This window comes from Monodelphis domestica, chromosome 8, assembly GCF_027887165.1.
Source record: "Monodelphis domestica isolate mMonDom1 chromosome 8, mMonDom1.pri, whole genome shotgun sequence".
Classification (NCBI taxonomy): domain Eukaryota; kingdom Metazoa; phylum Chordata; class Mammalia; order Didelphimorphia; family Didelphidae; genus Monodelphis; species Monodelphis domestica.
The window spans coordinates 98701024-98713911 of NC_077234.1; the positions used below are offsets into that span (position 1 = coordinate 98701024).

A 12888-nucleotide genomic window follows, 5' to 3' on the forward strand; every position below is an offset into this window, starting at 1 on the left:
GATTTGCTAGAAAGATACAAATTCTTGGGAGATTAAAATAGCATAGACAATTATAGAAACAGACTTATTCAACAAGAAGATAACTTCAGTTGGGCTAATGGACTTTTAAAAGTTCATGATGTTAATGCTGAACTTTTTTTCAAAGAATTACTAAACTAGTAGATAATATGAATGCTGTGAATGTAGTTTACTTAGATTTTTGCAAATATTTTTTTAATGGATAATTTTTATTAAATTAAATAGTCTACATCAGTTCTCAAGTGTTTTCAGGTTTTTCTAAGCTCCACCTTTTCCTCCTTAAATATAAAATAATAGGATTCCATTACAATCATATGCCACCATATTTGCTCAGCCATTGCCCAAATGATGATTCTCTTCTTAAATTCCAATTTTTTTGTCACCTCAAAAAGATTTGCAAATATTTTGATAAAAGCAGTTCATACTATTCTTGGAGAAGATGAAAGCCAAAAAAGCAAATGCAGTCCTGGGCTATACATAAGTTCCAGGAACTGAGAAGGGTCAGCAACATCATACCCTGCCCTTTCACCAAGCCTCATATGGAGCACTGCGCATAGTTCTTCATGCTAGTTTATGGAAAATATTGATTAGCTCAAAAGTATCAAGAGGAGAGCAACCAGGATGATGAGGGATCTTCAATCCATGATATATGATAACTAGTTAAAGAAATGAGGCATGTTAAGCCTAAAGCAGAGAAAGGAGATCCTGGAGACATGATAGCCATCTTACTTAAAGGCATATCATATGGAAGAATGATTAGTTTATTCTCAGAGGCAAAACCAGAAGCAATAGGCAGAGGTTGCTAAGAGTCAAATTTGGATTTGATATCAGGGAAAACTTCCTGACAAGTAGAGGTATCCAAATGTTTAATGGATTACTTCAAGAAGCTGTGAGGTCTCCCTCTTTGAAGTTCTTCAAGCAGTTACCACTTGATAGATACAATATAGATTGCTTTCATGTATACTAACAATAATGATAGCTAGCATTTATATAGTGCTTCAAGGTTTGCTAAGTTCTTTACAAACATTAAGCCATTTTGCCCTCACAACACTGGAATTTATCCTTATTTACAAATGAGGAAATTGACAGGTTTTCTCAGAAGACAGGTTAAAAGCTAGTCGGTGACTGATGCCAGATTTGAATTCATTCTTCCTGATTCCAAGGCCCACATTCTATCCCCCGTGCAACCTAACTGTGTGGACTAAACTACTTAGGACCCTTCCAACTCAAATTCTGTAATTCTATAAAATATACAAAGTCTAAATTGCAAGATACCTGAACTTACTAACTTCACAGAACAAAAATACACCTCTAAACTAATTTATATTTAAGGTGCTCATAGCTCAAGAAGTATGTGTACATGCATCCATGCACACAAGAGTAAACTGAATCTATATTGTACCAGAGATAATTCCTTCTAATTTTCAAAGTAAATTCATATTATCAGCTTTTTTGTCATTTAAACCATATAACTGTCCTTCCTGAAGGAGGCATGTAGGAAAACAATGTTTTAGTAACTAATTAGCAAACAGTATTATTTATTTGGACAAGAGGATAATTAGTTAATTGGTATCTTTACTCTCATAATTGTATATTACTTCAAATAATCTGGCAACAACTAGCTAAGCACAGGATGAATTCTAGAAACATAATAAATTCTTATGAAGAATGATTCTCAAAGAAAGAAAAAGCAGCTTAACTTACCCTTAATTTCTTCTACTACAAGTTTATCACATATTTGTTTTTCATATGTTTCTATGTGTTCTAAAGATTCTTGAAATAGATCTGCCTCTCTCATCACTTGATTCTGGTACAATATCAGCTCACTATACTCATAGTCTATTTTATTAGGCGGAATCTAGAAAAAAAAGGGAAGAAGGACAAAATAATCAAATAATACAAAAGAATGGTTACCTACTAATAGCTAAAATTCTGCCTTCTCAGATTGAGCAGTTTTATTTAATTAGAACAGTCCTGTGATAGAACTGTTATTTTTATGAGTGTGAGTACTCTCACCACCCACACACATCAATACAACACTAAATGAAGAAGCCAAGATAGCAGAGCGTCAAGATTTAATAAAGGGCACAGAGCATTCTGCTTCTTTATCATTTGTTCATGTTTCATTTTTTTAAATGCTAAGCACTTATGTAATGTTATGTTCTGAAATTTATTTTATATACTTTTCCTAATATATTATAAATTAATATGGTAATTATCATTTTTTGTCATAAAAAATCCCCTAAAATGATCATCAATTTCTATTTTTTTTATCACCACATATCCACTACCTAAAGACCCTTTTTATTTTTTTTCAAGAGAATACTCATGAATTAAGAAGCAAAGGAAATCTTCACAAACTACTCAGAAGTCCCTGTTTGATCCAAAATCTTTACATACATTTTCACAGGCCTCTCTTTCACAATGAAATCTCTAAGAATCAAAGTATACAATTACTTAATTTGGAGAATCTTAAGCTCTTTCTGCAACTTCTCTACTCCATTATTCTTTGCAAAGAATTTTATTTATAAGCTATTCTCTCTGTAGATGTTCAAAGTACATTTCATTTGTTGCTTTTAGGTATGCATTAAAAACAATTCAATCCACTTTTGTTCACTTCTCCGTGAATCTAAAAATTATCCCTTTAAAAGAAAAAAAAAAACTATGCTCAAATTTGTCTGAGATTTCTTTCGGTATTTTGATTTCATTTATATCAAGAATGTTAATTTGGCTGAGTTTCTCCAATCAAATTTTTGGTGGTTAGCTCAAAGAGATGTATTTTTCAATAGTAAATATTTAAATTAATGTTTATAAGCAGTTTAAGAATTAAAATTTATCACACTATGCCTCCTTCTGCCACATGATCACTGAAAAAGCATAAGGGAACTGTATAGTACTAAAGGGAATTATGAGGTTTTTTTCTATTTAATTGGTTGCCAAAGTTAAAAAAAGAAAAAGTCACCTGGTAACCAACCTCCTGATGTCTACCTTCTCCATACTAGACTAGTCCTCAACCAGACCCAATCTGTTCCCATACTGGTCCATATTCAAAGCCCTTTCAGTTGAACAGGAAGTACCAAAGCCCATGCTCTACAACTACAGCCCTCAGAAAACTATAGATCATCTTCATGTATGATGAGACATAAGAATAGCTCTTTAATAAAAGAGGTTTTGATAATTTTTTTCAGGTCTCTAATATATCATTGGTTAGATAAACACATCAGCTCTATGAGGGCAGGCAGGGATTATTTTAACTGTCTTTATAATCTCTGTGCCAAGGACACTGACTTACTCACAGTAGGCACCTAAAAACTTGTGAAATTAAATTGGGTTCCAAGTCATGTACAAATACCAATATAATTAGGAGGAGAAATAACAATTCATTCTTCAAAAACAGGCCTCTTCCCTCAAAAAACTTCTAAAAGCAAAACTTAAATACTAAATAACAGCAATACGGTGAGTCGGCAAGCATTTATTAAGCACTTCTTATGTACTGGTCAATTAAATAGTTTTTTTTAATATAATTTTAGTGCAGTTAAGAACTACATCCACAGATAAAAGAATTAAGAAAGCTAAAGAAAACCCTTCTTTAGCTTGAGGAATAAAGACTTAGATTAATGGTTCCTTCTCTTCACATGGGCTGAGGGTCTCTAAAGGACCACAAGGAACAGTAAAAATATCACTAAGAATAACCAAACTTTTGTCATTTAACTCCAACAAAATTCACATTGTATTCAATATAATAAGCAAATATACTCCCAAGCAAATATACTTGTACATACTGTTATTTTTCAAATGAATACAGATGTTACTGTGATTAATAATATAAATTCAAGAAAACATGATAAGATGTAAAATCATTAATTTTGACTAAATTTAAAAGCTTTTGCATCCAGAAAAAAAAATGAAGCCAAGATTAAAAGGCAAACAACAAATTGGAGGAGGGGGGTGATTTATAACAGATTTCTCTGATAAAGGTCTCATTTCTCATAGAGAACGAAGTCAAATTTATCAGAATACAAGTCATTCTCCAATTAACAAATGTTCAAAGGATATGAACAAGAGGTTGTTTTAATGAAGAAATCAAAGCTATTGATAATCATATGAAAAAAATGTTCTAAATCATTCTTGATTAGAGAAATGCAAATTAAAGCAACTCAGAGGTACCACTTTACACCTATCAGATTGACCAATATAACAGTAAGAAAAGTGAAAAAATGATGGAGATGTGGCAAAATTGGGACACTAATGCATTGTTGGTAGAGTTGTGAACTGATCAAAGCATTCTTGAGGACCACTTGGAACTATGTCCAAAGGACTATAAAACTGTTCAAATCCTTTGATCCAGAAATACCACTACTAGGTTTGAATTCCAAAGAAATTTTTAAAAAGGAAGAAAGGATTTATTTATACAAAAATATTTATATCAGCCCTTTTACTGGTGGCAAAGAATTGGAAATTGAGAGGATATTCATCAACTGGAGAATGGCTGAACAAAATGAGGTATGATAGTGATGAATACTACTGTGCTATAGAAAACAATGAACAGGAGGATTTCAAAAAGACCTGGAAAGACTAAAGCAAAATAAAAGCAGGACCAAGAGAACGTGGTACACAGTAACAGCAATACTGTACAATGACTAATTGTGAAAGATTTAGTTATTCTCAGCAATACAATGATCCAGGACAATGTGAAAGAATTTATGACAAAAAAAAAAATGCTATCCACCTCCAGAGAAAGAACTGTTGGAGTCAGAATGCAGATCAAAACATAAAGCTTTTCACTTTAGTTTAGCTGTGTTTTCATTTGGGGATTTTGGTTTTAGGTGAGCATCCTCTTACAATAATGACCAATACAGAAGTAAGTTTTGCATGATAATGCACACATAACCCAGATCTAATTGCTTACCATCTCTGGGAAGGGGGAAAACAATTTGGATCTCATAACTTCAAAAAGCTTATGTGGAAAACTGTTACTACATGTAATTAGCAAAATAAAATATCTTTACAAAAAAATAAAATATAATATAAATTCATGGCAGCATTTTAGTTTTTGTATTTTCCTCAATTAACAAATACTAATGGTACATGTTCCCATATGCCTGAGATATTTTCTCAAGTTAAAAACGGAAGCATACACTTGGAAATCATAGAACTAGACTCTATATACATAAAAAGCAAAATTATATTTAGGTTCTCCCTGTGTTTTCTAAGTCATTCATTTGCTGAATAAAATTAGTCACTACTTTAAGTAAACATGTAAAAGTACAAATAAAACTAAGAATTGCACTAGAAAAGAAGAATCTCACATACAAACTATTACACATATGATAAAACATGTCTAATTGCTTAGTAAAGCTATCCAATTTTCCTCCCTCCTCCCAATTGTTAAGCCATTAAAAGGGAATCTTGAAATAAGTCTTACTTGTTGAGTCTTTCTAAACTCTTCCAATAGCTTTAGTGCCATATCATAATCTTTCAGTAAATGATACGCTATAGCATATCCAATCCATGAAGCACGTTGTGTTGGGCGCAGCTGAAGAAGTTGATACCGTGTCTCCTTTAACAAAAAGGGGTGAATGATAGAATTTTAGAAATGGAACAGATCTTAATAGTCATCTTTGACATGAAAGGCTTTATTTTACAGAAAAAGAAATTTTGAGTACCAATATGGTTACATGATTTTCTCTGTCTCTTTTTAACTCACTATAAAACAGTTGGCCTTAAGATTATAATAATTTCCTAAATTATTAAATTTTACAGTTAGGTTACATTTCTACAGAACTTGGGAATACATGCCTTTTTAAGTAAAGTTACTTTCTAATAAGAATGATTTTGATACTTCAACTAAAGCACTATTTGTATTTGTATATCCACCTCTAGAGAAAGAACTGATGGAGTCTGAAGGCAGATTAAAGCATTTTTTAAAGTTTCTTTATTTTTCTTTATTTTTGCTATGGGTTTTCTTTCACAGCATGACTATACATGTATAACCTTTATCAAAATACATGCCTTTTCTTTGAGGGGCAAGGGAGAGGTGGAGGAAGAGGACTGAAATTTTTTTTAATGAGTGTTAAGAAGGGGTGGGGAAACTAAGTGGGCCAGAGGATTAAGAACGATACCTAGACAGGAGATCATGGATTCAAATCTGGCCTCAGACATTTCCTAGCTGTGCAACCCTGGGCAAATCACTTAATTTTGTACGTAATTGGAAAAAATAAAATATCTCAAAAAGGAAAAAAAATATAATAAACTTTTATAACTAGAAAATTTCTAGACTAGAAAAAAATAAAATATTAAAAATGAGAGGAAAAACTGAATAGGATAAACCACTAATGACAATGAAAATTATAGATAAAAATCTCAGTCTGACAACCTCAGAGTTGGAATGGATCTCTGAGGCCATCTAGTTCAAGTGAAACCTGAACAAGAATACCTTTTTCAAAAAGTAAAAAGTCACCCAGCTTCTACTTAAAGACCTTCAAGTGAAAGAGTGTTCATTTTCACACAATGTACCCACTAAACTTCTGGACAATTTCAACTGTTAGGAAGTTCTCCTTTATTCCATATAAACATCTGCTTTGATTCTTCCATCCAAGGCACCTGGTTCTGCCTTCTGGGTACAAACAGAACCAGCTGAGTTCTTCTTCCATATGGTAGCCCATCAAGTTACTGAAGACTAGAGTTCTCTTCTCTAGACTAAACATTTTTAGTCCCTTTAATCATTTAAAAGGTCAAGCATAACTATGTTGCTTGCCTGCTATTTTCTCAAAAAGCTTCAATGGCTATTCATTGCTATGAGGGTAAAATACAATTGCATTATTTTAATTGCAAACATCAATCCAAAAGAAAAAAACAAATTATCAACTTCTTAATTACTCTTTTTATACTTTGGTTACAAATATTAGATTAGAGGGGCAGCATAGCAGTAAAGAGAACCAACTTCAAAATGAGGATAACCAGAGTTAAACTTGCCTCTGACACATACATCTAAGGCATGTGACCCCAGGCTGACAAGTCACTTGGTGTCAACACCTTAGGCAACTCTCTAAATACAAAAGTTGGAGAACAGATGCCAATTTGCATTTTTAGAAAAGAATACCAGTGAAATCACAGCCCACCCCTTAAAAAAAATAATTCATATATACTTATCTTATACAGAACCCCAATTCATTAAAATTCACAGACTGAGTGAAAAGGATATTTTTACTAACTTAAGCTATAAACAAATAATTCATAGATTTTCTTTTATTCCTCCACTTTCAATTTGAAAGATGACTAAAGATTGAAATTCAAAAATGATGAAGTTAAAGAAAGCTATAGGTATATTAACTGCATAATTATTCATTTACCCTTTGTTTAAACTGTCTTGAAATTATTTTATTCCACTTTGACCAAGGTACATTACATATCACCTAATATACAATGAAAAAGTATTGGCATGAGTAGCTGCTCTAAACTCATTCATAATTTGGAAATAAGAACTGGAGCCATGATTTAACTGTTAATAGGGAACCCTTGAGTGAGACAATTTCCTTTACTAATGCAAGTTGGTACTTTCTCTGTAACTTACACTCAAAGAAAACTATCTAGCGCACTAATTCATCTTTTAAATTACATGTTTTAAAATATATAAATTTAACATTAAAATACTTACACGATAGCCTTCAAGATCTCTCATTTGGATCTGTAACAAAGAGAGATCTCTCAGGATCTGTAGGTTGTCTTTATCTAATTTGAGGGCATTTCGATAACACTTTATAGCTTCATCATATTTCTTATCAGAACGCTGCAGAAGTCCATATACATGCCAACCTAACAAGTTAAAGAAATCAACATTCACAGACACTAGAACTCAACACTGTATATTCCTACCATATTTCTGAAAGCCTTTTGTTTAAAAATTAGGGCTGATTCTACTTCAAAGAAGCAGAGCATTCTAGGCATGTTGTTCTTCATCGTAAGTATAAAACTTAAGTCTCACACTAAAAGTGATCATAATTTTAAGTAATTCTATAACAATTTTTTACTAATTCATCTAACCAGGAAAACTCTTTATACACTCCATTTGCTAAATTACTTGAATATGACTGCCAACATACACATAATATTAGGGTAAGGCCTCCATGCCACTTTCATTTATGATCAATTAAGGTTTCAGCACATCTTTCAAGCAAAAAATTCATAATACTCACATGCCCTCTTCATCCTGCAGCAAGCACTTTGCTAAAGAAGTATTTAGATGTAGGATTACAAGAGAGCCCCATTTGTTAATATTATTATGCCTAATGGGAGGATATATTAACTAACTGATGCAGACTGAAGCAATCAGAACAAAGAAAACATTATACATGATGATGACAACATAAATGGAAAGAACAATCCCCCCATCCCAATCAAAATAAAGTTGTAACTATAATAACCAAGTTTTCCCCTGAAGAAGAGAAACAAGAATGCATTTCCTTATCTTCTTTCAAGAGGTGGGAATTCTATGGATGTGAAATATTACATATACTGTCAGACTTGATTCATGATTAGTATTTCTGAACTGTTTTTCTCTTTTATTCTTTGTTATAAAATTGATGGCTCTCTAGGTGAGAGGAAGTAGAAACTCTGGAAAAAAAAGGTATACAAAAACAAAAAAGTAAATAACTTTTTTAGAAATACTGCTAAACCTAATCATAATTGGATCAAACTAGCTTTATCGTAATAATACAAAGTACAAAAATTTAAACAAGGTCAAAATCTGTGATCTTGAAAATTCAATCACTCTCTGAGACTCAGTTTCTTCATTTGTAAAATGAAGGATAGTATTATATGATCACTAATGTTCCTTCTAATTCAAAATCTATTGTCAACCTATAAATATGTCTTGTTGATAAACGATAATTCTATTAATACCTAGGACAATACTTTTTGCACATAAATGCTTAATAAATGTTTGAATTATAATGTTGGTCCCAGTATAGGAGTACCAATTTCATTAAAGTATCAGATTTTTCATATTCTAACAGTTCTTAATTTTATTATTCTTCCAGTTAGAAAAAATAAAAAAGGAACATAAGAAATAAAAGTTACACTACTGAACTACTTAAAGGATACACACATGACTCTTGACATCATTTCGAAGTCCTTTACGAACAAATTCATATGCTTCTTCTTTCTTTCCTAAACAATTCAATGTTAACCCTTTCATAGCCAAGGTCTCTGTAAAAGAATGATAAACCTATTATCCTTATACATGAAAGTTTCAAAAATCCCCACCTTGGTTCAAATTCAACCCCTGAGTTCTTTTAAGATTGCAAGTCAGGCACGTGTAAAACCCAGGGGAATTGCATGGAGGGGGATAAGAGGGAAAGAACATAAATCATGTAATCATGGAAAAATATTCTAAATTAATTCATTAAATAAAATTTTTCAATTCAAAAAATAAAATGAAAATGAAAATAAAAACAAAACCCCCAAAAGATTGCAAGTCAGGAGGCAGCTGGGTGGCTCAGTAGATTGAGAGCCAGACCTAGAGATGGGAGGTCCTAGGTTCAAATATGGCCTCAGACACTCCCTAGTTGTGTGACCCTGGGCAAGTCACTTGACTCCCACTGCCTAGCCCTTACCACTCTTCTGCCTTAGAACCAATATACAATATTAAAATAAGATGCAAGATAAGGGTTTTAAAGGAAAAAAAAAATTGCAAATCAGTCTTCATGGAATCATTTCCAGGTGAAATTGCAACTTGGAGCAATGCCTAAAAACTAGTTCCCACAACTGTAAACCTCAAAATTTCTTAGACTTATAAATGTTGGAAATTTCACCATTGGGAAATTTCATACTTGAAAAATTTCCTATTGATAGTGGGTCTTGACTATTGGAATGTGAACCCCATTGGCATGGGAGGTTCCTTCTCCTCCCTTCTTAAGATTACTTTAGGACAGAAACCTTTTGCTGAACAATGGAAAGGACTTTGACCTATGCTTAAGCATAGAACAGGAATTTCTTTGAGTCATGATTGATTTTAGAATTGATACAATGGAGATACTTGGAATCAATCTCCACCCTATTCAGTCCTAACAGGATTGAGTAAGGGCTGCAGCCTAGATCAAAATTTAATTATTCCAATCTCTACCCTACTCAGGTTAACAGGATTTAGAAAGGGCTGTAGCAAAGGATCAAAGATTTAATTATTTGAAAATATGACCTTCAACAGACATGTGCAAAGCCAGAGACCTCTGGGCGGTCCTGGGTTAAGCTAGAGCCTCCATTGGCACAGGGAAATTGATGGACAGGTGATTGGTAGATGTGAGGACTGAGAGAAGGGAACTTGGATGGTTTCCTTAAGGATAGGGGGGTCTAGGGGGCAGCTGGGTAGCTCAGTGGATTGAGAGCCAGGCCTAGAGACGGGAGGTCCTAGGTTCAAATCCGGCCTCAGCCACTTCCTAGCTGTGTGACCCTGGGCAAGTCACTTGACCCCCATTGCCTACCCTTACCACTCTTCTGCCTTGGAGCCAATACACAGTATTGACTCCAAGACGGAAGGTAAGGGTTTAAAAAAAAAAAAAAGGATAGGGGGGTCTGAAGACTGGAGGTGGGGTGGAGGAGTTTGTCTGAGTGGTGGGAGTGTGCTCTGAGAAGCTTGCTCTGAAGGAAGCTGAAGGTGTGGGGGCCTCTGAGACTGTTTCTCCATTTTGGTCACGTGAGTAATAGGGACTGATCTCTTTTCTTTGCCCCAGCTATCTAAGGGCTTGGGCCTTTTGGCCCAGCCTAAACAGAAGGGGTATTTAGGCCCTATTCCCTTCTCTCCCTTTTCCTCTCTCTCTATCTCTAATTACTTCCTCCTATTGTAATTAAACTCCATAAAAGATTGACTGCTGACTTAAGTTTTCATTTAGGAATTACATAGCTGAATTCCTTGGCGACCTTAAATTAATATATATCAGTCTTTTAAAGTGATTTCCTTGTCACACAACTGATAAGTATTCTATACTCTGAGCTAATCAAAACCCAGTACTGGGCAAAGTGTACCACTTAAAAATTAACAGATATAATCCAAGAAGTGTGCTGCTATTCCAAAGCCTTCTTTTGCTCATCTTGATTTTCCCATTAATCAGAAAGGGCTTTTTTTCCTATTCTTACACCCTCCTCCACCCCCACTGTTAAATGCAAAGGATTTCCAAAACCTCAGATCAGTCCATTTATTTCTCTATGATTGGCTTTCTCAAGCAATATGTCCTCTTCCCTTTAAAAGCTTCGGTAACCTGGCGTTTTGGATTGAGTTCAAAACAAAAATTAAATCCTTATTGCAAATTGAATACAATTGAAGAGCTTTGAAATTTTTTTTATCCTAAAAGTTGTAATCAAGTAAAATCTTATCATTTCCCAAACTCATGTCCCACATGAGGTAAATAAGGGTTCAATGAGAATATTTTGATCCTAAGGATTATTAAAAACAATTACATGCAACAATTTCAATATAAAATGGGTTAATTTTTCTCTAATTCATTCCAAGCTTTCTAAGGTAATCTTTCCTTTAATTCCATGCTAACAGGAGAGTATTTAATGGGTTACATAAGCATATTTCAAACACAAAACTCATCTTGAGGCAAATTAATTTGTAAAACACTGAATCCAAAAATGGATTCTAATAACAAAAAAAAATGAAATTGTCAAATCAACTGCCAGTAGTATGAAAAAATATGAGTGTTTCAAAATGACTTATTTGATTTTAGAATGGACCACTTCTCCCTCAGCAAATCTGCTCTAAAAAATATGAATCGTTTAGGATAATTAACAAAACATTTATCATTCTAAGGCAAGTATTAGAATAGAAAAGAAATAATCCAGTGGCATGCTGAGAAATTAAGAGGAAGACATCTTTCATCCAAAAAGCAAATAAATTGATTATTAAAACTCTTGATGAAATAGAAAGCAACACTAGGAAACAAAAGATTCAAGCTCTACTCCTAGTCTTGCTCAAGCCATTTAAGTTTTCATCTGTGAGATGTTGGGATCTTCAGGTTACTTCTGTCTTTTATGTTTCTAGAAACTTCAGTTTAACTATAATATGTCCTATTTACTTCAGAGAGATGTAAAAATCAAATGAGAAAACACTCCTGAAAAAACTTTGTAAAACAATATACTTGTAGTATAGACAAGGTATTATATATTTTTAAGATCCTTTTTATCTCTAAAACTCCTTGAAATGGAAGTCTACAAAATCACTTTTTTTTAGAAGAGTCAGTCCTTTGTCTTCCTAGAGCTAGAGAGTTCTGATCCTCATGCAGGTCCATTAACATTTGTTATGCTCTACACTTCCAACTACTATCTCTAATTCATCCCTCAACTCCATTTCTCAAATATGTCACCTGCTATAATGGGTTGTAGATGTATTTTTTTTTAAGTATAACATTACTAAAAAAGAATAACTCGGAGGACAACTAGGTCAAAATCACCATCATAAGACTATGAGGGACCATCATATATTTAGACATAGAAACACAAATCATGACTTCTAGACTACTGTCCCTTCCAATAAGTCTAACCACTGCTGTAAGTGAATATAGATACAATCTAACATAGCCTGCGTTTAACGTAAGAAAAATCTGGAATAAACACCATAGAGAGTTCAAATAATTTTGAAATTAAAGAGCTTTAGTCTTGCTTTTAAAATGAAATGAAGATATTGAATACTAGGAAACATTCTTCCTTGAAATTTACATGTTCCAGCGACAATGCTTCTCAAATTTATTTTATTTCTCCGTAGCAATTTAATCTTTTAAATAACACAATACCTCCATGTTCAGCAAACTTTGGGTTTGACAGAATCATCTTGCAAAATTTGAGGCCATTTTTGTACTGCTTCTGTTCATAACATTT

The 12888-nt window shown here is 33.2% G+C and overlaps 1 protein-coding gene across 7 annotated transcripts in view; it reads right to left on the reverse strand.

The window, feature by feature from the left end:
* NAA16 (N-alpha-acetyltransferase 16, NatA auxiliary subunit) overlaps positions 1-12888 on the reverse strand; it is a 98473-nt gene that overhangs the window by 65703 nt on the left and 19882 nt on the right. For 6 of the 7 annotated variants that reach the window (XR_008913940.1, XM_001368643.5, XM_007501522.3 and 3 more), the window contains exons 2-6: positions 12804-12888; positions 9121-9225; positions 7676-7833; positions 5444-5578; positions 1723-1876 (exon numbers count right to left, since the gene is read on the reverse strand). Coding sequence is in view for 6 of the 7 variants with exons in the window: in XM_001368643.5 (XP_001368680.3) it covers positions 1723-1876; positions 5444-5578; positions 7676-7833; positions 9121-9225; positions 12804-12888 (637 nt within the window). In the remaining variant the exon portion in view is untranslated. Of the gene's footprint in view, positions 1-1722; positions 1877-5443; positions 5579-7675; positions 8632-9120; positions 9226-12803 lie in introns of those variants that run through there. The other variant, XM_007501519.2, reaches the window with a different exon arrangement.